This window comes from Rhinopithecus bieti, unplaced genomic scaffold, assembly GCF_001698545.2.
Source record: "Rhinopithecus bieti isolate Rb0 unplaced genomic scaffold, ASM169854v2 scaffold_1599, whole genome shotgun sequence".
In the NCBI taxonomy this organism is placed as follows: Eukaryota; Metazoa; Chordata; class Mammalia; order Primates; family Cercopithecidae; genus Rhinopithecus; species Rhinopithecus bieti.
Window position 1 is genome coordinate 4,569,165 of NW_016804139.1, and position 27,492 is coordinate 4,596,656.

Here is a 27,492-nt window from a genome sequence, read left to right on the forward strand (position 1 = left end):
GCCCCTCCCCCAGCCTCGCTGCTGCCTTGCGGATAGATCGCGGCAGACTGCTGTGTTAGCAGTGAGGGAGGCTTCGTGGGCGTGGGACCCTCCCGGCCAGGATTGGGATATATTCTCCTGGTGTGCCTGTATGCTTACAGCGCAGTATTGGGGTGGGAGTTACCCGATTTTCCAGGTGTTGTGTGTCTCAGTTCCCCTGGCTAGGAAAACGGATCCCCTTCCCCCTTGCGCTTCCAGGTGAGGCGATGCCTCGCCCTGCTTCAGCTCTCGCTGGTCAGGCTGCAGCAGCTGACCAGCACCGATTGTCCGGCACTCCCTAGTGAGACGACCCCAGTACCTCAGTTGAAAATGCAGAAATCACCGGTCTTCTGTGTCGCTTGCGCTGGGAGTTGGAGACTGGAGCTGTTCCTATTCGGCCATCTTGCTCCGCCTAAAACTACCTTTTTCTCCATCATTTTTAAGAACAATTTAAAAGTCAAGCCATTATAAGTTTATAATTTCTTCCTATATTACTCGTGGTGAAGATGGTGGTCAGCCTCATTGGTGGGTATAAGCAATGTGTTTTCCTTAGAATTCCACCTTAATTGCAGATGCCCTAGTCCTTCTTATCCATATAATGGCTAGGAATAATAATAGTAATTGGCACATTGAGTTTGTTATATGGACATATGAAGATAATTCAATTAGAACAGTACTTGATGTGTAGCAAGAGCTCAATAAATAACAATAATAGCTATTACTTATTGAACATTTATACGGTGACAGTCTCTGTTCTAATTGCTTTGTATGACTCATCTCAGCAGTTTGCCCAAAGTCACAAGGCTCTAAAGAAACAAAGCGGGGATTTAAACCCAAGCATACTCTTAACCTCTGCATTGTACTCCCTCTGCCATAAATGCAGCTCATTGTCTTTTCACATTATTATTGAAATACATTTCTCAGGCCAGGCACAGTGGCTCACTCCTGTAATCCCAGCACTTTGGGAGGCCGAGGTGGGCAGATCACCAGGTTAGGCGATCCAGACCATCCTGGCTAACATGGTGAAACCCCGTCTCTATTAAAATACAAAAAATTAGCCAATGTGGTGCACGTGCCTGTGGTCCTAGCCACTCGGGAGTCTGAGCAGGAGAATGGCGTGAACCTCAGAGGCAGAGCTTGCAGCTGAAATGTGCCACTGCACTCCAGCCTGGGCAACAGAGCGAGACTCCGTCTCAAAAAAAAAAAAAAAAAAAAAATTTTTTCATTTAATGCCTTTGCCTTCTGCTCGTTTTCTTTCAGTTCATTTTGAGGGGCCAAATTTGCTTTCCATTCACTCAGTCATAAGATTCAGCCGGGCTTCTCTTGGATCAAGTAACTGCCAAAGGAAGAGAGTAAGTTAGAGGCAGGTCGCTGATGCTGATTTTGTGCACCAGAATGGGAGACAGTCTGAAAAACGAGGGGCAGAAACTTCCCAGGAGCAACTGGGCAAGTGATTTGAGACGGGCTTTGACTGTTCTTTCTGGCTCTGGGTAAATTCTCTGGCAAGGCTGGGTGTGGTGGCTCATACTGGTAGTCCCAGCACTTTGGGAGGCAGAGGCGGACAGATCACATGAGGTCAGAAGTTCAAGACCAGCCTAGCCCTAGAGATGGTGAAACCCCATCTCTACCAAAATTACAAAAATTAGCTGGTTGTGGTGATGTGCGCCTGTACTCCCAGCTACTTGGGAGGCTGAGACAGGAGAATTGCTTGAACCTGGGAGGTGGCGGAAGTTGCAGTGAGCTGAGATTGGGCCACTGCATTCCATCCTAGGTGAAAAAGCAAGGCCTTGTCTAAAAAAAAAAAAAGAAAGAAAAAAAAGAAAAGAAAACATCTGGCAAGACTAGTTTTCTTCTCCATTGGTCATGTAATACGTAATATACGTTGCCTTTGCTATGAAAAAAAATACCACCTAATATCTACATTGTACGAGCCCAACGTGATCTCTATAAAGCTGACCTTGGTTCTATTCCCCTACCTTCCACTACCATTAAAGCCTGTCAGCTTTCCCTGATCTCATGGTACTTTGCATACTTTCTTAAAGACTTACCAGATGCTGCTTTGAATTTCAGGTGTTTTCAATGGCATCTAAAATATTATCTCGATCTCTGGAGTCAGACTTGGGTTTTAATCCTGAGCTGGATATTTCCTGGTATAATCCAATGAGGCCTCCATTCCTCAACTTCCCCTTGCAAAATGGAGATAGTATTAGTAGCTGCCTCCTAGGGTTTACAGAGGATACAGTGGAATAATCCATATAAAGTACTCAGTATGCTAGTCTGTCAAATAGTGAGTATTCTACACACATGAGCTATTATCTAAATTTTGTTTTTAATAGATTTTAAGCTAGTGAAGACTAAGGATTTTTTTAAATTTTTAATTGTTGTGGGTATATAGATATATTTATGGGCTGCAAGTGATATTTTATACAGGTATGCAATGCTTAATAATCAGCTCATGGAAAACGGGTATTCATCTTTTATTGCTCATATTGGCTTATATAGTACCTGGACCACAACTTTAACAATTGAATGGAAGATGAACAATCAGAAACAAATTGAATGAAGGCTGGGTTTTGAGAAGGCCAACCATTGGGACTCTGTGGTGAAAACATAGAGAATGTTTGCCCCCCTTTCTCCTCCTCTCTTTAATGCCTGGATTCCCAGCCTGGAATCTAGAAAGACATAACGTGCCAAAATCCCTTTGTTCCCTGCCTCAGTTCATCAAAGGGCAGGCTTATCTTTCATTTTGTAAAAAACATTATTTTTGTTCCAAAAGCCATATTGCTGGAATCAAAGCAGAAATGGGTTCATTACTGTGAGTAACTGGTGATTTTGAATAAACTGCACTTTAGGGATATGCTCTGAAGTGCAAAAGCAAGAGTGTCTCTAATTAAGCACATTCGTTTTTCTGGGGACAGGTAAGAGATAACGTTCATGCAGCAGTAGAGCCTGAGCTGAAGGACACCCCAGCATTGTTTTGAAGAAACTTCTTTAAACGGGAGCACCTGAAACAGCCTCGCACCCTCCTCAGTAGTTACGTGAGAATGCATTGCAGAGAAGAAAATGTTGGCAAACTCACAAACAGTATCCCTTTTCTGTCACTACCACTTCATACTTATCTGCTACACACACACACACACACACACACACACACACACACACACGGCAGGGGCACAGACCTTTCTTGTGTCTAATATTAATGCAGAAAGGGCGAGAAATCTTTTAAAAAGTCACGATCAAGTGTTGGGTTACTTATGCCGGTGATGTTCGTTTCATTGAATGCTTTGGGTATCCCTGGCCACTGTTACATGAGACACATGGGAAATGTGATGACCATCAGCAAGCAGCTATCAGCCCCACTGGCTTCAGATGCTTTGGGACATGGGATAATTGACTAGTCCTTCACAAACCTTTGTTTCCTCATCCATACGATGGAAATGTAAACACCTGTCTTCCTCAAAGAGGGGTTTTAAGAACGGAAGAGTCTACGTGTGAGGCCCACTGCTTGAAAACATATGTGCTCCACGAAGATTAAGTATCATTTACAAATATTGATGCACCTAAGCCTCACAACACTTCCCTGAAGGAGGGATATTAGCCTCATTTTGATGACCAGCAAACCAAAGTATAGTGACCTCAAGTAATCCAAATGAGGACAAAGATTTGGAGCCAAGATTTAGGTTTCCTCTTTCTGTTGGACACTCTTAATATTTCTTATTTAAAAGGGAATTCAAAGCTCTACAGGAAGAAAATATATTGGATTAATATTTTAGTTTGAATCCTCGCTGAGACTTGAAGGTAAGAGTTGCTTATGTAGTTAAGTAACTTTACTTATTTAGATTGCAGTGTTCTTTTAGCTGAAAATGAAGGGATGTGAGTGGATGCTATCAAAGGTACTTATCATCCACACTAGCGATTTTAAGATATTTTGGGCAGGGCAACCTTCTTGGCTGCCTTCCTTGTATTGCTTTCATTGTTCACATGGGCAGGAACCACAAATCATACTCACATTAAATGCTGAAGATAGAGCACAGCCAAAATGTTTGAGCATGCAGTGCTCATGGCTCACCTTTAAAAGAAGCAGTAGGAATAGGACTTCCTAAGAAAAAAAAAAGTATGGAAATCTCTGAGGGTCCACAGGCAGAGGAGGCACTCTGGTAACAGGAAATTGGGTTCTGCCAGATCAGGGAGAGAGCAGGTAGCTTTTTAGGTGAGAATATCAATCAGATTATTCATTCAACAACCACTCACTCCCTCTTGTTCATCGGGCACCACTCTGCAATTGAGGACATTGTATTGAACAAGACAGACAAAAATCTCTACCCTCATAGGTAGGAGTTTATATTGTAGCAATTCTGGCAGGAGACACTTAATAAACAAATATACATGCCAGGTGGTGACAGTGCTTTGGAGGAAAATAACACTGGTTCAGAGGGTAGTGACTCCAGGACCAGGTGAGGGAAGTTTTTCTGTATAGTGTGGTTAGAAAGAGCCTCTCTGTGATAGGAATTTTGAAACTAAGACCTAAGTCAAGTCACTTATTCATGGGAAGATATGGGGATAAGCACTGCAAGAGAGGGAAATGCAAGGACAAAGGCCTGAGCTAATGAGGTAAACATTTAAAAAAAGAAAAACCCTCAGGCCTTGGGAAGCACAACATAACAGCAAAGTGAACCCATAATTGTGACATCCAGACCGAGTAGAAGGACTCTCACTCTGATGCTCTTCAACAGTTCCTGCCGGCTGGGCACGGTAGCTCATGCCTGTAATCCCAGCATTTTGGGGGCCTGAGGCAGGCAGATCACCTGAGCTCGGGAGTTCGAGACCAGCCTGGCCAACATGGAGAAACCCTGTCTCTACTAAAAATACAAAATTAGCTGGGCATGGTGGCATGTGCCTGTGATCCCAGCTACTCAGGAGGCTGAGGCAGGAGAATTGTTGAGCCCAGGAGGCAGAGGTTGCAGTGAGCTGAGATTGTGCCACTGCACTCCAGCCTGGGCAACAAGAGCAAAACACTGTCTCAAAAAAAAAGAAAAAAGAAAAAAAAAGTTCCTGCCTACATATGTTTCTCAGCCCCAGGTCATGAACTTTAAATGTGAACACAAAGGGCTTGACTAGGGACATTCATAGATAAGGCAAACTGAAGGACTCTGCAGAGTTCACTGTACTAGAAAAACAGAACTCCCTTTCGAGTTCCAAGGTGGTGTGTGTTTAAGTAATATTAATCCTGTGAATGAGGAGGAAGAAAGATCCTTGAGTTTAATTAACTACTAGTTTGGATGCTTTTCATGTTCCAAAGTTACTGGAATTAGTGGATAAAACAGTATGTCAGCCAGATGTGGTAGCTCATGCCTGTACAAGTCCCAGCACTTTGGGAGGCCGAAACAGGAAGATCATTTGAGCTCTGGAGGTTAAGTCTGCAGTGAGCTGTGATCACGCCACTGCTCTCAAGCCTGGGTTACAGAGCAAAACCTTGTCTCTCTCTTTCAAAAAAAAAAAAAAAAAGAATGTCACAAGACAGTTTGGGGAATCATTTTGGGTGTAACCTTCACCCCGTGCTGATAAGCACTTGTGCCAATATTTGGATTTTTAATTCATTTAAAGCCCTGTTGGATAATGGGACGAAGTAATTGGTTTTGCATTAAACAAATCATAATTTGAGACTTGGTTCCATCATTCACCAGCTGTATGACCTTGAGCCTGCTACTTAGATTCTCTGAGGCTAGTGTTTCACCTGCAAATCATCATCCCTACTTTTAGAATGTCTAGGAAGGAGCAATGCATTAAAGCATCTGGTGTGTAGTAATCACCTAATCATTGATGACTTTTATTTCCAGCAAACATCTAGGAAGTAAGAAGTGCCCTCCATGGAGGCACGGTAGGGACTATCTAGATTAGGAAGGCATGATTTCTGCCCTCTGGCAGCTTACCCTTTAATGGAGAGACCCGTATGACTATCATATAATACATCATAAGTAGGAAAAGTACCATAAAAACACACAAAAAAAGAGAGATTTGATCCAATTCTGGTTGAAGTTTCCATGAAAGAGTTTTAAGAACTTGACAGGCAGAGATGGTGTAGAAACATTTTTCTAAATAGATAGAGCCGTTTGAGCAAAGTCCTGGAAATGGAAAAGCCCAGAATGAGTTTGGGCGAAGGAAGCTGAACTGTCAGGTAGAGTGTATTGACAGGAGTAAGATCACTGAGGTGCAATCCTGAAGGAGGTACCGGATCATGGAGAGCCCAGCATGCTCTTCAAAGGAGCTTCAACTTTGTTCTGTAGGCAAATAGGGAGCCATGGAAGGTTTCTGATTAAGAGAATGATAAGAGGAGGACTGCACTTCCTCCAGATTGATTCCTCTGGCAGCCTAACAAAGTCTGAGTAGAGCATGGAGACACTTGTGAAAAACACCCGAGGTGGTAGTGATTGAGCACTCACTCTTTTCTAAAAGTGTCACTCATTAATTCCCTCTAAAGAGTGATGAGCTAGGTGCTATTATGCCTCTCTTTATGGATGAGGACATTAAGACACAGAGATGTTAAGTAACTTACCTAAGGTCACACAGCTAGTAAGAGATCCCAGGGGTCTATCCCTGGAGTTCATATTCTGAACTTTTACTCCACTGCCTCAGAAGTCAACCCCAAGTGAAGGATGCCTTCATTCTATCCCGCTCTGCCTTTGCCTCATCTCTTTTGCTCTCTTCAGTCCTCAGCTTGTTCATCTATGAAATAGGAGACTTGAATTGACTTTCTAAGATGCTTTCCCTCTCTCGTATTTTTTTAAAATTCTGTATTTCATTGTAGAGCTAATCTATTTGGGCAGTGTTAGGAGGAAAGAAAAGATGAAATAGTTGTGCAAGAGAGAGACAAAACTTCAGCTTTTTTTTCGGATTTTATTTTATTCTCAAACGTTTCCTGGCTCCAAATTTACTTAAATCATTATTTGTAAAGGATAGAAGGAACACATTAAATACTGTATATATTTTGGTGTATTGAATGGTATGAGGTAGTGCATAGGAGGTAGCTGCTAAACTCTAAAATACTATACAAATATGATGAATACTTACTAGTTTATTATTCCCATGCTTCGAAAAGATATGATAGTTACTACTCAAACCAGAATATTAGTTCTCAGTGACTGAGCTTTCGGATAAGGTGACTCATGGAAAAGAAAGTCAACATTGAAGGACTCCGTTAAGCCTCGTTTCAATCTGCACTCAGCTAGTTGGGACAAAATACACATTTGGATTTTCCTTACTGGTCAACAATGTTTCTGAAACAGCTGAATGCAAGTTGTCACTCCACCTCTCAGCGTTTTCAGGTTTTTCTCCGTATTTCAAGGTGCGGTGCTCTGCTCCCTGTCTGCAGCGGGAGTCCAGCCCTTGCTTAGGTTCTCTTGTTTCCAAGGCAACTGGCCGGCCCAACAAAGCCACTGGTGGCGGCGGCGCGGGCGCGCGGAGTCCCGGGGCGCAGAGCCATCTCCGCCGCACCGGGCCTTACATTTCCTCGGGACGTTCCTGGTGACCTCGTGGGTCCTCGGGTGATCTGAGCGCGACTTGATGCATGGCTGTCTCTCTGTGCAAGAGTGATAACGAGGAAGCCGATAATTCCGACAGGCCCGACTTTATCCGGCTGCCACTTCTGGCCTCTGCTACAGCAGACAGGATGAATGCATTTTCTCTCTCACTCCCTTTTTCTCAGCCTCTCCATCTCCATCTCGCCTCCTTTCCCTTCTCTCTCTTCTCTCTCTCTCTCTCTCTCTCTCTCTCTCTCTCTCTCTCTCTCTCTCATACGCTCTCCTCCTCCCCTTTCTCTAGCAGTAGCCTTCTTAATGTAGTTTAATGGCTTTACAAAGAAAGCCAGGCAGAGGAGCACTTCTCAGTGGCTGTGGTCGGACCATGACCTAGCTGACCATGAACTTGGAAGGGCTTGAAATGATAGCGGTTCTGATCGTCATTGTGCTTTTTGTTAAATTATTGGAACAGTTTGGGCTGATTGAAGCAGGTTTAGAAGGTAAGGGAGTGCTTTTTAGTGACTTCTGAAAATTCTCTGTTTTGCAATGAAAATGTCTTAGATGAATGTAGGAGGCACCTGAAATGAGATCAGAGAAATGTTACTCTGGGATGGACATGAAGGAAGCCAGGTTTTTCAGGGTAGCAAAGATTAATGAAATAAACTTTTTGTAAGTTGCAGTAATGTTTTCACAAGAGGATGTTAAAACTCGGAGAAACACTTTGGATCAAAAATGTGAGAACAAAAACTGAAGTAATTAAGGGTTTATAACGGATCTACCTGCTTACTTTGAGAGTATTTAGTCCATAATGATGTTTGATTATCTAGTATGTCCTTTGATTGTATTGGCAAATTTTATTTGGGTATATTGTGAGATCACTCATTTCTTGCTATACAAATGCATTGATCAAATGGAGATAAAGAGACATAATTTCTTCTGGTCTAAGGTTGGAGCCTGAGAATGGCAGGCTTTTCATAAGGTCATCTGGAGAAGTGTTTATAATGTTACCTATTTTACATACTAACAGAGAATCTAAGGGGAAAAGACTCTAACTCATATAACAGACTTTAACATAGATTCCAGGTAGCCAATTGTTTTTCAAGTATTGCTGTTTATGTTCCTTAGAGGCTCATTCTTCTGTTCTCCTTATCAATCACCTCTTTGTTTAAATAGTAAATTTTGTATTTGCCCTTATTGTTTCCTAAATTAAATCTTTCTCTGGGAATCTGGGTACATTTACATTATAATTTTCTAACTATTCAGAACACATTTGAGAGTGTGTCTGCCTACAGCCAGTCGTTGTTTCTCTAAAGTTGGCAGAGCAATTTTTAAAAGAAGCTCTAGATGATGTTTGACGTAGTTATGTTTAGATATTTTCCTTGCTTCAAATTTTAAACTTAAGTAAAAAGGAAAATACGTTATAAATGTATTTACATCCACAATTAATCCAGCCCTCCAGAGAATGGCTGCCACAGCGTAACACAAATGAGATTGCATTTACAAATAGCAAACATTAAATTAAAATAAGTGTGTCACTCTGATGTAGGTTACCAGAAACCTACATTTATAACTCATGGGGCGGGGGATGCAGGGTGCAGGAGGCGGGGGATGGTGGAGAGCTGGGTTTGTTTGTTTAATTTTAAAATAAGTTGCAGAATGCTTTTGGCAGCCCTATCTGATGGAAATATCTGTAGTTCTAGAAAGAGGATAAATTCTAAAATCTAGAAGTGGCCATTGCTCTTTAAAATTTACTTCATGTTGTACACTGTCATGAAACCAGTAACTTGATTTGGCTTCTCTGTTCATTTGTGTGTGTTATTTTACTTGGCAAACGTGATTGGGACGTCCCATTTTAATGAACTGGTTTTTATTCTCCGTGAGACTGACAATTCATGGAATAATCTCAGAATTCCTAGCTCTGTTGAGGGACTTGTTTTATCTTATTTTGTGGATGTTGTGTGATCATTCTTTCAGCTCTTGTGTAGAGGGCTTTGACTCTGGATGTGGTGATGACACTTACTCTAGTATTGGTTCTGCTTGTTTCAGGAGCCCAAATATTCACTCTCCCAAATGAGAACTTGTGTTTCCTTCCTCTAAGAGCTCCTAACCTCTATGAAGTCTTTCCTTTTTATTATTACTTACATTCAAAGCTGTACTGATTTGTATGAACAATTTCTCTCTTGTACTTTATGTTTTCCAATATCAGCATTCTCCAGACCAATCTTGGACTAATACTATGGAGAGAATGCACTATCTCAGAAACTTTAATATAAACTTCATATATGATTTTCAGTGATTGTTAGGAAGTAATTATAAATGGTAAAATGTTGATAACCACATTAAGGAAGAATTATTTAATGCGTGAAAGTTGATAGAGAGAGAAAGCAATCGTGTTTTTCATCTGGAAGTCTGTATAAGACAAATCTCCAAAGTAAATCTTAGAGTGAGAAGACCTTTAAAACAAGATTTAAGTTGACTACATTCTTTGCTAGCTGGAGATAAAAAACAAATGAATAGATTGATATAGCTCATTGTATATAGTTTAAGTCTGCAGTTCAGAATATGTGCACTCTACAGTTACAGCCTAATTTTAATTAATAAAAGGATAAGCAATGTTTATTATCAAGCTAGCATCTTCATAGTTTTTTTCTGAAACTTTCTTAAAGAAAAAAGTGCTGATGTTCATTTCATTTGGATTTGTTTTCACCTAGGAGTTCCTTTCCTCCTGCACCATTTTGCTTGTCTGAGTTCAGAAGATGATGATTTATTTCACTTTTCTTATTTCTATCTGCTCAATTGTCCTATGAAAGAATTTGAATATTAAGTAGAAAATCTTGAACCTAGCCTTATGAGGATGACTGTGAACTTTTTCCCTAAATAAGTAAATCTCATCATGTAAACTTACAACTGTTTTACAGTATACACGATATTCAGAATGTAGTTTTCCTTTTTTTTGTGTTATATTTGTAATATACATATTGTTCTGAAGGGCATATAAAATATGACGTTTGCATAATGTAGTTATTTTGCTTTTATATATGTATAGAATACATGTACTTCAAAATAAATTGGTAATGTAAAAATCTAAAATATTTGTATTTGCTTATCTTTGAGTGCTTTGAGTTCTCCTTCATTGTAGAAGACGGGGGATTAGGTCCTTGAGTCTTGGATCCTGTTCTGATCTATGTATGATATTCATGAATATATAATACTACACAGAGATCCATGTCATATGTTTATAACCTGAGAGTTACAGTTAGCAGGTAACATTCTTTCTCCTGAGAATATAAAATAGTAGTTGGAGCACAAATGCTTATGCCTCCTCTGACACTCTCTTACTTTCTCTAACATTGGCTAAGTCACTTTACCTCTCTAGTTTTCTAGTTTTCCAAAATGAGAAAACTGGACTTGATAATCTGCATGGAACTTTCAATTTCAAAACTTCAATGGGTGTAACAGGTAATTAAAATTTGAAAATTTATGTAACACATATCATTTACCATAAAATAGATATCAGTGGCCTACTTTGAAAATGACATACAGTATAACCATTAGACTAATCTTTCCTTCTCTTCCATAGTGGGTAATTCATCTTACCTCTGGGAAATATTCATTGTATTGCAAGAGAATAGAGAAACGTCCTTTCCTGTAGCTCTAGAATTTGACATTTGGGGCTGCTATTTCAGGCGTCCTCATGATACAGTTTCTCGAAACTTAGAGTTCCAATAACAAATAAGCACATCATATTATCATTTATTAACTCATTTATTAACTTTTTTGGTAATTCCATTAAAATTTATTACATTTTCTTTGTAAGAAAAGTAATCTTAATGCCAGTTCAGTAGGCATGAAAATAATAGGGAGAAGCATATTTCTAAGGATGAAACACAATACCAGTGGCCAGTGTTTTAAATTCATAGACTCTCTCTACTTAGTGGGGAGTTTAGGGGGCTCCAGAGTTGTGCTGGTTTGGAACACTCCTGAAACTTCACAACAGTGAATTGCCTTTTTTTTTTCAACTATAAAAATGAAAGTGGTTTTCTGTTAATGCATTCTAGGGAGAAATCGAATCAAAATTTTAATGGCAAAGCGATTTCATTATCTCTATATGCAACACTGGGCTGTGAAAATATCTACTTTTCATCTAAATATGTATGAAATTATGCTGAAGCAGTTACTGAATTAAGAAAGAACCATCCTTCTACACCCCTTAATAAAAGCAAAATTTCACAAAGATGCATTAATACACATGACTTGAAAAAAGTCACTTTTATTGGTAATTATCTTTGATAAAAGACAAAAGAAATCTACTGGTAATCTAAGTCCTTAGGATAAGGACTAGGCTGTCTTTTGTATTTATTGAACTCATTTTATTTAGCAAATATCTGTAATACTGTAATACAAGCTTTCCCAGGAGACTTAAGCAAGGTATTAGCTGTATATGCAAAGATGGATTTTTAGAACCCGAGTTCTTAATTCTCCTATGCAGTTGACAGAAGTGGGGAAGTGCTGGATCTGTCAATAAATTGAGCAAACTGAAAAACGTCACTGATGGTGTGTTCAGACCATGATGCTTAATAAGGACCAAGGGGCTAGAGATGACTAGGAGGGGCTGATTTCCATCTCAAATAGCTTAGTTGAGATTCATAGAGTCTTGTTCTAATTTTCCCAGCATTCTGCTTCCCCCAATGCAATGACATGCCAACGCTTATGTGTTTTGGGGTATCAGAGAAGTCTTTGTAAACTGTAAAGTTTAAGAAAGATAAAAATACTTTATATTAGAAAACGTAAAGATACAATCTTTTTACACCATCTAGGAATGAAATAAAGGGAATACATATACCATCTTTAGGGTCTCTTATGGTTAATCTTTTCTTATTTCAAGAGCATTAATGCCTAAAAGGGATCTGCTGGTAGAAGAAGATTTAGTATATTCAGAGATTACACTCAGAGGATCTAAAGTTATTTAACTTGGATTCTAATCACAACTTCACTTTTTATTAGTCATGTAATTTTAGACTCTTACTTGACTGACATAATCCTAATTTTAGTTTTAAAATGAAACAATTATAAATAATGTTAATATCTTACTTTTATTATCACCTATGTATCAGACATGTTAAAAAGAGTATAGTATAGATATATTATTTGTGTAATATAGTATAGCATGGCAATATCTTATTTAATCTTCACCGTAATCCTTTTAGATAATCACTTCCACTTTAGATATAAGAAAACTTAGACCTATAGAGTCCACTGAATTTGGATCAAGTTTACTCAGCTAGTAAGTCATAAAACTGGAATTCAAACTCAAGCCATCAGACTCCATATCTTATTATATAATTTTCATTTCCTAAGCATTACAACTTTATGGGCAATGGCTAATATTTTGCAAAGGGGAGAAAGTGTTAAATCAGGCATTCATTAATGGCTTTCCACAAGCCTTTCTTGGACACATTCTGTGCATGAAATACTCTCAATCACTTATATTATTTAATAAGCATAAGCATGCCTACTGTACTCTTCTAAACACAGTAAAAGAATATTATAAAGTCACTATGTTATAAATTAAAGACCTTGAACCCAGGATGACTATTATTCATGAAAAGGTCTGAGATGTATGGATCGGGTTGACTGAAGCATGGACGAAGGCAGTAAGATGATCCATATTGGAGTAATATTTTGAAGTAAGTGCATCCAGCAATGAATTAAAGCATAACACAAGCATCAGTTGGGTTTTAGCTTGATGAAGATGGTCATCAACAGAAAACACACACCCCAACCTTTCTCAGCCAGTAAAAAACAAGAAGGAACACTGATGGTTCTAGTTACTGAGAACAGAGTACAAGGGAGGGAAGAAAGCTTACCTTAGTTGAGACCCTGTATAAGACAAAGAGGGTGAAAAAAAGTGTTGCATATGCCTCACCTTGGAATTGTCATCTCAACCATGCAAGACTGAAAGTGTTATTTCGATTTTGCAGATGAATAAACTGGAAGTTCAGGGAGAATAATAACTTGCTTAAGATCACAAGGAAATAAATGAAGGAGTCTGGATTAATTCCAATATCTTTATTGTAGTGCCAATCCAAAAGGCATTCATTGTGACTGCACAAGACAAATATTCCAAAGTAAGATAAAACATACATAGATACGTGAAAGTCATATGTAATATAAACTTCTCTTACAGAATATGCCCATGAAAATTTTAAAAATGTATTTAAGAATCTGATTCTTTTCTTTTCTTTTTTTGCTTCTAGTTCTATGTAGAGACATTAGTAAAAGCATAGGTATGATAGTGAACCCAGAAAAATGAGGAAGAGGGAAAAATAAGAGCAGATACATCAGTAATTTACATAATTGTAACTCTGATTTATCAAGGCTTCATAGAACAAAGCATCCTGCAGAAACTGCCAGTTTCAAATTGATCCTCTTATAGATAAGGAAACTGAGTCCCAGAGAGATGAAATGACTTAAAAATGATTTGTTATTGACAGAACTATTTTCTGCAAAGAAAAAGCTAATGAATTATACTCATAAGATAAAGTTCAAACATAACCTGTTTCATAAAATGCTTATTCAAATTGTAGTTCTCTTGTTATTCTGCTTATGGGCCAAGAATTTAGGGCTGAGTGATAGTGAAGTTGCTTTTTTGGCGTAACTTTAAGATTAGAAATAGGTATGATTACAAAGAACTATCAGGCTGAGGGATTTAGCCATAAATTGAGGTGTTTTTCACCTCTGTGACTTGTCTGAATACGTTTAGTAATACTGAGTCATAACCATCTGGTAGCCAGTTCAGATACCCCACAGATGAATTTCTGGAAGGCCGAAGTCCTATATAAAATGTGTATGTCATTGATTGATTGGGCTGGATTTAAAACTGGTCTGGTGGCTATATGTTGCCACAATCAAATAACAATTATTCATCTCCTTTCCATATGTATATATTTGATATAGCACTTGACTTACCAGAAATTCATATATTTATACACACACACACACACACAAGCAATACATATGTACTTATGTATGGGTGTATATATATACACACACATACATACATAAATATACACACACACACACAAACAAATCACAAGGTCAGTTACCTTAATTGTTCAACATGCCAATTATTAAATTCTAAATTCTATACCTTCCTAACTGCTTGCTTTGGTGCCACCATCCCACAGATGTCTGCCCTAACCTCTTTATTTGAAGTTCACCCCCACCGGCCAGACTGTTCATGACAATTATTTGAAAAGCTTTTGATTAGGTCAGTAGACTAATCATCAAGACAAATCTGGCTGCTGGAATTATAACAAGTGTGTGTTTCAGTTCTCATAGGGAAGCCATAGAATGTAGAAACTAAGAACACAGACTCTGAAGCCAAAATAATGGGATTTGATAATAATCCCAGCTCAAATACATCGTGGCTGTAGGCCTTGAGTAAGCACTCCAACCCTCAGTACTTCAGTTTCTTTATCTACTAAATTGGAAGAATCATAGCATCTCCCTCTCCTGCTTGTTTTGTGGATTTATGTAGTTGGTATTTGTATATGTTTAGAACCCTGTATAGGATTATAATAAGTTATTTGTGTTTTGCCATTATAGCTAGGCACCATCATCTTTCCATCAAAAAAAAAAAAAAAAGAGAGACCACAGCTCAATACCTGAAACCCAAAGTTGCTTCACTGCTTGGTAAACAAGGGACAGCTGTGCTTGTAAGATGCTGTCACTCAAAACCAAACACTGCTGTTGCTATATAGAGTTTTAGGCTTTCCAAAGCATGGTTACTAATGCAAAATTGTCATTGATTGATTGGGTTGGGTTTAAAACTGATTCTGGTGGTGACTTATTACCAAAATCAAACAACAATTCATTTCCTTTCTTAAAACTAGAGTACAGGACCTTTTTAATGGTGAACAACATTTAAGATTATCTATTGAGAACTCCCAAGTGCCAGCTACTGTTCTAGACACTGGGGATGCAGCCATAAGCTGAACAGATAAAGTCTCCATTCTTGCAAGTTCATCTGCTGAGTTTTGTGATACAAACTATAAATGATACAAAAATAAGAACCAGAGTAGTTGTAGTAGATTTCATTCATTCATGTATTCATTCACTTACTGTATGTGCCTCAATTGTGGTCCATATGTTGTCCTAAGCACAGTATATGAACACAGTTGCAGAGCTTGAGAAATTTATATACTATTGGGGAAGCAAGACAAAAATATAAATAAAGGAATATATAGGAATATATAATCCAATATTCAATAGAGACAAACACAAAATATGGCAAGGGGACAGAAATAGGGTGTTATTTATCAAAGGGTGGTCAGAGAAAGCCTTTCCAAAGAACCAACTTGTCTGAAAATACTTAAAAGAAATGAGTGCATGAGACATGAGAGAGTCTGGGATAAGAGCATTCCAGGCAAAGGAACCACCACATACCAGAGACTTTGGTTAGAAGTGTACTTCATGTATCCAAGGGGCACAGGCAGGCTAGTGTAGCTGAAGCAGAGTGAGCTCAACAGGGTAATGGGAGGAGCAATGGAGGGAGAGCCAAGGTCATATCCTACAGGGCCATTATAAGGACTTTAGGACTTATTCTTTGTTACTGGAAAGCCATTGAAGGGTTCAGATAGGAAGTCTCTACACAGTTCTTGACTCTACCTTCTTTTATATGTCCTGATATTGTTTCTGTACCATACCTGCCTACTCCCAGACACCTCTTTGCTCTGCTCTAGATGCCACCAGGGCGTGGATTCAACACTTAGTTTCAGACTTCCTTTATATGAAACAAGTGTCTGTACCAATCTGTAGTGTGAGCACAAGCCAAAACTTCAGTCCTCTTCATTGATCTAGGTTTTCCTCTACCTTCCACATGGGGTGAGCAAGTCTAGTTTCATTTCTTCTTACCAGGTTCCTTCCACAACCTGGAATATACACCACACTTATAATTATACTTTTAGGAGCAATGTTATTTGTCTTGATAGGACTTTACTAGAGAGGGAATTTTGAAAAGTCAAATAATATTCCTTGAACACCTGCCCTAGTGAGAATATTGTGAGAGTAGAGGTAAAAATGTGAATTTCACAAAAAAGATAATGTTGCTCTCCTTTGAGTAGTTCCTCCTCCCTCACTTAGCAGCTTCAAAGGGAAATATTCAAATCGGGCACATTCCAAGTTGAGATGTGAATGATACATTAATATCCCAGGTAGAGGTACTAATAAAATTTCTTGGAACTAGCAAGAATCATAGAAAGTGTAGTCCAGCCTCCTCATTTTATGAGTTAATTGAGGCTCAGGAAGGTTAATTGACTTGTTAGAAATCACAGTGCTATTTGGTAGCATATATATTGTAATAATTACATTATCTATAATAGAGTGATCATTATATTCTAGGTGAGGACCTCACCATTTTACGTTTGTAGTATCTGATTTTCTCATATCCCTGTAAAACAACCTTATTAGCCACAATTATAGGAATTTTAACTCTTTACTTAAAAATCTATTATGAGTGCTTTTCATCATATTACTTTTTTTCTCATTTTATTGGATTACGCCCAGGAAAATGGGAAGATTTGCTGGTACACAGGCAGAAACAAGGATTCTTATAAAACTAATAGGTATGCCAAAATGCGATGACACATTTGTAGTGAGGTTGGGAAACAAGCTTTGGTTCAGCAGCAAGTTAGGGCCCAGATCTTGTTGCTGAAGGTACATAATGGGAAGACACAGAGTCAAATCCTAAGTGCCTGGTGCTCAGGCATTTCGGAGGTATCAAATGAATATAGTAGGGGAGTCTCAAGTAGAGAGGTTCCAGAGCTGGTGAGCAAGAAGATGGCATTGGATGCTAATAATATCAAACACACCTTAATGAGCACTTTGTTGAGCATATGTCAATCACTATGATCAAGACTTTGTATGGTCATTCATATTAACGATTTTTATGAACCAGCTGTAGTTGAAAATTTAACAAGTGAGAAGGTATATGCTTGTGAAATTTCAGCCACTCGCCTAAGATCATATACCTAGAAGTGGTCAAGGTGGGATTCAAATTCAGGCTGCCCACCTGGAGAACAAAGATTCTCAACCACTGTGTTTCTGCCTCCCAGGTAGGGCTAGATCATGATCAGAGGCAGAATTAGTTTGAAGTAAATGAAGATTAAGCTACAGAGACTTTCAAATGCATGGACCCCTTCTCATTCCTACTGTAAATAAATATTAACTTCAATACCCAATTTTATATGTGATTTTTTATTCTTTTCTCATAGACCCCACTTCCCCAAATCATGTGCTTCAGATCCCACAATACCAAGATCTGCTCCTGTTGTAATCTTAAAAGACCTTGTCTTTTCTTACATGATTAAAATTCATGACTGGGAACACAGAAAGCAAGATCCAATCCTACAAGACAGAGGTTGGGTATAAAGTTCCCATTAGGGGTCCCCCTGTCTCTCTGCCTATCTCTGTGGCCATTTAGACTTCATGCCTGACACAATTAGGATGGGATTATTTGACAGCATGACATTTCCAGTAGACTGTGGTAGAATGAAGTCCTATTTCCCGAAGGACTGGCTAAGAAACTCAGTTGAACTTGGACTTGCAGGAAGGTCTCAGGGGCTGATTGACAGCATGGCTGAGTGGAGAAAGTATGGACTTTCCCATTTTAAAAAAATCCATAGAGTTGAACCCTACCTCCTTCATTTAAGAATTGAAGAGTTGACATTGGGTAACATACTTGACTCCTTTGAGCTTCAGTTTCATCTTATGTAAATTGGTCACTGTTGTTAAGACTTACAGAGATGAATGGATGGTAGCTGGCTCTATTAATATATCCTATGAATGTAACCATTAATTGTTAGCTACAATGTAAGAAGCCAGATAAGACAGAGTAGATGAGGCAAGGGTGAACATTATCTACTATTTATCATTTGTTTTACATATGGTTATATATCCATGTCCTACAGATGTTAAGTACCACCCTAAAACTGTTTGTCCTGATGCTTGTCCTCCTCCCCATTTAGGACAGATGGAATGTTGCATAGTCATAGATATTCGTTCATTCATCCGTTCATTCATTCATTCATTGAATTAATATTTACTGAGCTCCTGCTGGGTACTCTTCTAGGTGCTGGGGATGCTATAGGGATAAAACCACTGAGGTCCCTGATGTTGTAAAGGAGTTGGCTTTAGTTGCAGCAAAGCCTCTTTTTCTCTGCATTATATGCTAGGAAAAGCAGAGAATGTAGGCTTAGATATTGGTATATCCATAATGGGAAGTTGAGAGATATTATGTCCAACCGCTTTCTTCTCAGTTAATATGAAGTAGGGTGAGGTGAAAAGCATTTCTGTGGTGGGGAGTAATTGATATTTCAAGGAGAAAGGAAATACCATATAGTCTTAGCCTGGAGAAGTGAATTTACCGAGCAAATGTGAGAAGATTGCCGGGCAGTGCTGAGTTCCCATTTGAGATTCGTGGTCATAGTTTTAAATGAACACTCTTCCTGACTTAGATAAAGGAGGCATTTTCTTGGGTATATTAGTGCAAGATCATTCTTACAGAGGTGTTCAAAGAGAAGGGAAAGACTGGGTAGCAAATGAGAGAATAGGGAAAAAAGCAAGAAACGTAGAGAGTATCTGTTAGTACAACCCTCCAAATTTGCAAAAATAAATATTGTAGCTCAGACGATGGAGGTACCATCATGGAAGACTTAAAATTGAACAAGGTAGGAAAGGTGTGGGAATGACGTCCTCCAGATGTGTGATGAGGCTAAGGCACTGACTTAAAACCCCATTTGCTAGTGGTGTGATTGCAGTTTTGTACTATACATCCAAATAATTTGTAAAATATCTCAGGGAGAAGACCCAACAAAATGTGTTCAAATAGTAGTTTATTTATTATGTTGAAAATGCTTAAGAAAAGACTCTCAGACTTCTCTTAAAGCAACAGATGAATTCCTGAAAGATGTTTATATGCTGTGCCTTCACAAATAGAGTAAAATTCCAAAACATAGGGAGGAATTTTCTACTTGTATTCTGAGTTTCAGTGATGAAGATTTATTCATCAGATTTATTTATGCATTTATTTATTTTTGAGGTGGAGTCTCGCTCTGTCGCCCAGGCTGGAGTGCAGTGGCGCGATCTCAGCTCAATGGAAGCTCCGCCTCCCAGGTTCACTCCATTCTCCTGCCTTATCCTCCGGAGTAGCTGGGACTACAGACACCCACCACCACGCCCGGCTAATTTTTTGTATTTTTAGTAGAGACAGGGTTTCACCGTGTTAGACAGAATGGTTTTGATCTCCCGACCTCATGATCCGGCTGCCTCGGCCTCCCAGAGTGCTGGGATTACAGGCGTGAGCCACCGCGCCTGGCCATCATCAGATATTTTTAATGGTGGTGCATTTGTACTTCTCTTGTGTCTGTAAGTGTTAGCCATCAATCATCTCTTATTAGCTTTTGGAAAGTTTGATATCTAGTTGTCACAGACCTAATTCGCTGCCTTTGAAAATACGTGGAAAATGGTTATTAAAATCAGTGAGGTTTATAATTTTGTATGTGCATCTACACATACCTATTTGTACACAAATACATGTTTGTGTAAACATACGCTAGACTCATGAGTGCACACTCCTGCACACTCCACACACATACACATATTCCATGAACATAAGCCATGAGATTTATCAGTTAACATGCATTGAACTCATTGAAGAACCCTAATTCTTTTGCACCAAGACCTGTTGAAGATTCACTGGGAGATGAATTTATATTTAACCATATGCCACAAGTACAGAGGCAGAAGAGGGATATCGTGAAAAACGGCACTGGATAAAGAATAAAGCTTAACTGTGGGTTGAAATGGAACATGTTGTGCCTTTGGAAGGAAAACACCCTGGCTACAACTCCTGCTCTAACACAATGTGTGATCTCAGGCAAATTATTTAACTTTTCTGAGCCTCTATGTCGTCTTCTACAAAATCCTCAACTGGATCCAGCTCATAGACTATTGTCTGTAAAGAATACATATTTAGTAGATACGAAGTGCTTAGTGTACAATGACTAGTTTTGGCTCCTCATAAGGGCACAGTAATGTGTTCTTACGTCTACCTAGTTGTTGCTTGCCAGGTCATGAACTTCCCTTCCTGACCTTGAAAAGGCTCTGTCATAACCAATGTGGTTCCCTGGCTGCCTCTTTTAGGTCCCAGACTTCTGCCCCTTCTAAGCTTGGTTTCCTCTCTCACCTAATCAGTGTCCTCTTCCTTGGCCCAAATTCACTCAGCTCAGGCAAGAGCCTTGTTTCATTTGCAAGTTGATAAATTTTCCCATCTATTCACCATAAGTCCCATGAGAATGGCAAATACCACTGTGTTGAAAAGATACTCAGAACATATTTCTTAAGTTAAAAGAACAAGTTTCAAAACAGTATGCAAAATAATGATCTCATTAAAAAAGTAGACACATGGGAGGTTGGTATATACACACAGTGACATTTTCATTTCTTCTTTGAACATGTCGCTTTTGGCATGAGTTTATGTAGCTGTTTTGGAGGTTAATTTTAAAAGGAGAAGAATATCAATATGAAATATACATTATTTTTTTCCCAGGAGGAGAAAAGCAGTCCCCTTTGGAACACAGTAATTTATCAACGTAAAATGAAAACATTTTGGGTCCAGAAAACATATTTAAAATTGAGGAGTTCTGAGTTTGTTTTAATCTTCAAAATAAGAGAATTCAGGGTCAACATCTTGGAGCTAATGCCAGATTTTATACCTTGAAGTCATTTTCAACTTCAAGTCAAACAGTTTCTAGAATCATTGATAAAGGGCCATCTCTATAAATATTTCTATGTCAAAAAAGTTATCAAGAGCCCAGGATTTTGATGTTTTGCCTAGGAGTCTTACTTAACTAAAAGAAGAGTTCATATTTTGTTTTTTTGTACCTGCTAAGTGGAGCTTTAGTTTTGTAATTCTTAGGGACAAACCATTTCACTCCATTGATGTGTTTTGCTTCATTTCCTCTGCAAGGGAAAATTGGAATGTGTATGTGATACGTGGGAAAGGGTGGGGTGAGGAAGCGGGTGCAGAGTGGGAGTCTGTGGCTGCTTGGCAATTCCCAGCTTCCTTCATTTCTGAGTTTCCATTTTATTTCCCTAGCAGCAGCTTCTTGCATCTGCCTAGGTGCCATTCATGCGAAGACCTAGGTAAGAATTATTTAATATGGGGAACAGATTTAAAAGGAAAGAGGTGATAGAAGTTTCAAGCAGTACACAGACGCATTAAGACCAGTGCAAAGATTCCATTAAATGGCTTACTAGGCAGGAATCCTAAGTACATCTCATACATTTTTTTAAAGTACTTTATAAAACTTGTCCTTAGGGATGATCCATATAATTTTCCTTTTTTATTACTAGACTTTTTTTCTTGAATAAAGAAAGGGACATAGATTAGTTCACTCTTAATTCAAATTGATGCAATTTGCAGTAGAAAAAAAAATATTTGCTTTGGGACTCTATGCTATGGGATGGATAATGAGTACAAATATATGGTTAGATGGAATAAATAAAATCTAGTGTTTGATAGCACAAGAGGATGACTATACTCAACAATAATTTATTCTATATTTTAAAACAACTAAAATAGTGGAATGAGAATGTTGCTAACAAAAAGAAATGATAAATGCTTGAGGTAATAGATGCCCCAGTTACCGTGATTGAATCATTACATATTATATACCTGTATCAAAATATCAGATAAATATATACACCTATTATGTATCCTTAATAATTAAAACTAATAAAACATGCTATGGTTTTATAATCTACAGTAAATAAGATATGACTTGTACTTTCACAGAACTTAAATCCAAAAACAATTTCCCCCTAAAAGCACACTGTGTTGAATTCAAATAGTCTTGTGTTTTTATCCAAACCCAGTCCATAATAGTTATCTGTTCTTAGTTTTCCTTTATTAGCAAGTAGGGATAAGATTCACCTTATACAATGGTTGTGAATATGGAATATTATACAGCCATGAAAAAAATAAGATCATGTCCTTTAGAGCAACATGGATGGAGCTGGAGGCTATTATTCCAAGCAAACTAATACAGGAACAGAAAAGCAAATACCACATGTTCTCATATATATGTATAACATTAGGTACAGTTGCCAGCAAAGAGGGGTGACTCAGTCAGTACTTTCTCAACTTTGTATCACAGATGTCCTGGTGGTCATCCGGAGTGTTCACTCTGAAGTGATCAACTGAATTTGAACCCAGGCCCAAGAACTTACCCAATTTATAATGTTGGGCGACATGCTTATCCTTTCTGTGTTTCAGTTTCTTCATCAGTAAGAAGAAGATAATAGTATTTATCTTACAGAGTTTTGAGGATAAAAAGGTAAAATATATAAAGCACCTACAGTACCTGACACAAAGTTAACACTATGTAAGCATTTGTTCTTATTATTTTTAATAACTGTCAATTATTTTCCAAAATCTAATCTAAGTGGTTATTCTATTTCTCTCTCTCTCTCTCTCTTTTTTTTTTTTTTTGTTCTGTAATAATCATAGGGTCTTCTGTTTTAGTTTCATTCTCCTTTTCCTTTTATTATGTTTTGCATGAGTTTTGCCTGTAGCCTAAGGATACATCTGTGCATGATTAAAGCAAAATAGGCAAGTTATAAGGTTATAGGTACAGTTAGGTACAGTTATCACCTTAGGGGAAGGATAGCTGTGCTGTGATCCAGTGATGAGTGAACAGCCCCACATGGCTAATCCTCATACAGATGTGTGTGTGTGCATGTGTCTCTGGTAGCAAGGAAGACCTCAAGAGAGGCTGTTCAGGAATCAACATAAATCTTGCCACTGGTAGAACAAAGCTGCTGATATTCAAACACCTGTCTTCTCCAGTAAACCCACAAGCATATTTTTAAGGTGGAAAGAGTTTCTAATTTATACTAATATTTCCTGCAGCTTTACTTAACAGATGCTCATCAAATGTCTATGACTGAATAAGAATCAGACAAATGATTAAATTAATATTACTTTTATATTGCTAAATCAAATTTTATAGTATTTGTTTCTTCCAAAATATATATTGGTATTAACTCTCTCTCTCTCTCTCTATATATATATATATACACACATATATATAAACACACACACACACACACACATACACACACATATATACATGCACACATATACACATACATATATATATATATATATATATATATATATATATATATATATATTTGATTTCTTAATAACCAAAGTGCAAAAAGCAGGAGAAGATGGGATGGAAAGTTAAAGAAGGCAAAATAACATCCTCGGAGCCCTAGTTAGTCTTTATGTAGGTTTCAGAAGTCCTCACAAGGCTTCTAGAATTCCTTGCAAAATAGGTTTATGTGGGAGTCATAAGTAGTATGAAATTTAGTGGAAAAACAGTTGCTGTCAGGTTCTTCCACAAACTTCCTTGTGTAAGTAACTAGTAGGACTTTTGAGAAGTAAATTAACTTACCTGTGTCCCAGGTTCCTCATCTGACACATGGAGATAATTACATATGTTTCAGGGGATTATTGGGATAATTAAATGAGTTAACGTATACTGTTCACTTAGAGCAGTGCCCAGTTTTACAGAACTCTGTTCATTGCTGTATCATTATAATACTCATCAGACAGTACATGAATATATTTCCTCTTTTGCTTTTGTATAATAATTATGAGATATGGACCTACGTTTAGTACACACGTATTTCTTTTCATGTATCTTTAACTACGTTCTATTGGGAATGTACATAGTATTATTTTTTATTCATGTAAATGATACTTATTTTATTTCCCAAATTAATGTGAGCTCACAACATTTCAGGCGATGCAGAAGTCTATGAAACGAAAACAGAAGCCATTCTAGCCCTTGCCTTTCTCTTCTCTAGTACAGCACTACTGGAGCAACAGTATCTAAAATGTTTTCAGTAGAATTTCAAGGTCAGGCAATGCTTCCAGGGGGAAAGGACTCTATGGTCATAAAATTTTGGACACATTGTTCTGTAGGTCCTTCCCAGAAGCTCAAAATATACTTCAGCATTTTAAAAGTGTTGAGAAATCTTACAGTAAACAAAAAGGCCTGCTTTTGTTTAATCCCAAACAATAGTGTCTCCTTGTAGCCTCCTCTCAATTACATTTCGGAGTTAATGTATTAAACCCTAGGGTGCATGGAAGAATGGAAAGAACATGAATGTCAGGTCCAAAAGGCCTGGATTTTACCCCAAGGTCTGTCCCTTGGTTTACATGCTATAATTTGTCCTGTCTTTTCATTTTATTTTTAATTTCTCTAAATCTCAGTTCTCTTATCAACAAAATAAGGATACTGTTTTATCCTAAAAGACTTATGGTGAAAATTAAATAACAGATGAAAAAGCACAAGCATGTGTCATAAATGTTACCTCCCTTCTCTTCTCTCCAGTGAATGAAAATAAAGGTACAGTGGTTTCTGACAAACATCAGGAATCCCTAGAGCAAATTTCTCATTTAGGAGAAATGCTTCTGGCTATAGTTTAAAATAGAAATGAGGTGCCTCACTCTCTGAAGGATTCTCTTTTCAAAGAAAATACTTCCAGGGATTGGTCTCTGCCTCATGCTTGGGTTTACCCCAAAGCAATATACCTTATTTCCCCATTTGCCATTGTGTGGCTTAAATATGTGACCAGTCAGAGGTGTTGTCTACTCTATAACATGCTTTGGCCACGTTAGTTTTCCCTGCTTAACCAATTATTGCTTCATACTAATAGAGAACAGTGGCCTTATCATACGCAAGTATCCAAAGTAGCATTTTACTTAGTGAAATGCACACACAATGTGGTCCAATCAAACATTCTATTTACTCCAAGTATTCAGACCTCTTGGCTACTTATTCGAAAGTTGATAGCTGTGAGGCTGGCTTTCAAAATTGGAAAGATAAGGAGAAAAAAGAGGTAACCAAGATAAGTGGAGGACATGGAAATTCCCCTGTGTATCTACATGGAAATTCCCCTATGTATCTACATGTAAATGGCAAAGAGGCTGGATTGGGAGAAGGATGAAAATGGATGAACAAAGGCTCTGAGTGCTCTGGCGAGCAATTTCCATTTAGAGTTTGTCTCATTTCTTATATATGGTCTTTGTATTATTGCAATAAGTCATGCTGTCTTTAGAACAAAGTTGGTGACTCCTTGTGCAGTGCTAGATGGCAGGCATCACGCCATGCTTTTGTGTTATTTATTTATGTTTGTTTTATTTTATTTGAGACAGGATCTCTCTCTATCACCCAGCCTGGAGTGCAGTGGTGTGATCTTGGTTTAGTTCAGCTTCCGCCTCCTGGGTTCAAGTGATTCTCCTGCCTCAGTCTCCCAAGTAGCTGGGATTACAGTCACGTACTACCATGTCTGGCTATTTTTTTATTTTATTTTATTTTTAGTAGAGATGGAATTTCACCAAGTTGGCCAGGCCGGTCTCGAACTCATGACATCAAATGTTCCACCTGCCTCAGCCTCCCAAGATGCTGGGATTACAGACGTGAGCCACTGCATCCAGCCTTGTTTGTTTTATAGATTGTAGTTTTATGGCATTGTTTTCCTTTGGTAGGCAGCTGGCTCATCAACTGCTTCCTAACATCAAATTTTTCTTGCCTTTATGATTTTATCTCTGATAAAATGAAAATTAAAGATATATAACAATCTTTAGAAATTCAGAGTGACTCATTTGGAACATATGGTGATTAGCACACTGTTTAAACTGAGGTTCTGAGCAAATCTTCATTCATAGAATGAATGTAAATATATTAGTCTAAATAAGATATGGAGTGGGGAATATTTAAAATATTGGGAGAAGTCAACTGTTTTCAAGCAACCTCCAAGTTTCTCAGCCACTATTTAAACAATGCTTGTAATTAAAAATTATTTTTATCAATTCATTAAAAGATTAAAGAAGGGTGTCAAATAGGCTTGACTTTCTTATCCTAGCTTGCATTAATATTTAATTTAAAAAATATTTGCTAATGGATCAACCTAAGCCGTAACGGGGATTTTGTGCATTTATGTGTGTATATCAAACGTGGCACTGCCTGAAAAAGGTAGGGCATTAAAGGCACTGATATAGGCATCAGAACTATTGAAGTTTGAATCGCAGATATTCCCCTTACTATATATGTGATTTGGGCCAACAGCAGTAGCAGAGGCTGTTGGGACTGCTGAGGTCTCTTGGAATCCATTTTCCTGGTCTGTGTGTTCATCCCTCAGGAGTGGGCACCCCTTAAGTGCTCACATCTGTTACATTTTCTGCAGGATTACTTTTGGGTAACTACAACCAAAGCTACACACACACACGCACATGCACACACATACACACACACACACACAAGGGCGCCCACATGCACAGTAGTAACAGGAACAGGTATATTTAAGTCCCATTCTCTTGTCTCAAGACGAGAAAGACTCTGCTTTCCTATTTATCCTCAGAGATCTCCGTAGATCAGACTAGAGCAAAACTTCCCTTGAAACATCTTAGCCCCTATCCCTTCCCCTCTTTTACCTTCCTACATCTCATTCCTACCGTGCCTTGAGAGCACTCCCTTAAAAAGCCATGTGTACACAAATCCTGCCTCGGGCTCTACATCCAAGGCATTTGAACTAAACCACTTGATTTAACTTCATTGTGTCTCAGCTTCTTTTTTCTGGAATGACATCTGCAAAATGAGAAGCACCAAACAGCTTGGCCAGTTCAAACTAAGTGTTCAGTAAAGGCGGCTGCTCTTGCTTATACCTTTTGTTGCTGCTATTATTATCATTCTTTGAAGTAATAACTGATGCGTTGAGGCATTAAACCACTTTTCAAAGTTAGATAACAAAAGGTAAATTGCAGATTTCAAAGCAGGCAATTTAATAATATGCACTAATAGGTATTTTACTTGTTTTATTATAG

The 27,492-nt window shown here is 38.2% G+C and overlaps 1 protein-coding gene and 1 long non-coding RNA gene across 7 annotated transcripts in view; one reads left to right on the plus strand and one right to left on the minus strand.

Annotated features, from left to right (window-relative positions):
* The window catches only part of LOC108526171 (uncharacterized), a 12,760-nt gene extending 5,358 nt beyond the window's left edge, over positions 1–7,402 (minus strand). For 2 of the 3 annotated variants that reach the window (XR_001884450.1, XR_001884451.1), the window contains exons 1-2: positions 7,087–7,402; positions 2,067–2,204 (exon numbers count right to left, since the gene is read on the minus strand). This is a non-coding gene — a long non-coding RNA (uncharacterized LOC108526171). The remainder of the gene's footprint in view (positions 1–2,066; positions 2,205–7,086) is intronic. The other variant, XR_001884452.1, reaches the window with a different exon arrangement.
* The window catches only part of KCNIP4 (potassium voltage-gated channel interacting protein 4), a 1,247,498-nt gene that overhangs the window by 666,566 nt on the left and 553,440 nt on the right, over positions 1–27,492 (plus strand). The window contains exon 1 of one of the 4 annotated variants that reach the window (XM_017866807.1): positions 7,805–8,032. The exons of the other annotated variants lie outside the window; for them this stretch is intronic. Within the exon in view, the coding sequence (XP_017722296.1) occupies positions 7,933–8,032 (100 nt within the window). The 5' untranslated portion in view covers positions 7,805–7,932. Of the gene's footprint in view, positions 1–7,804; positions 8,033–27,492 lie in introns of those variants that run through there. 4 annotated transcript variants of the gene reach the window in all.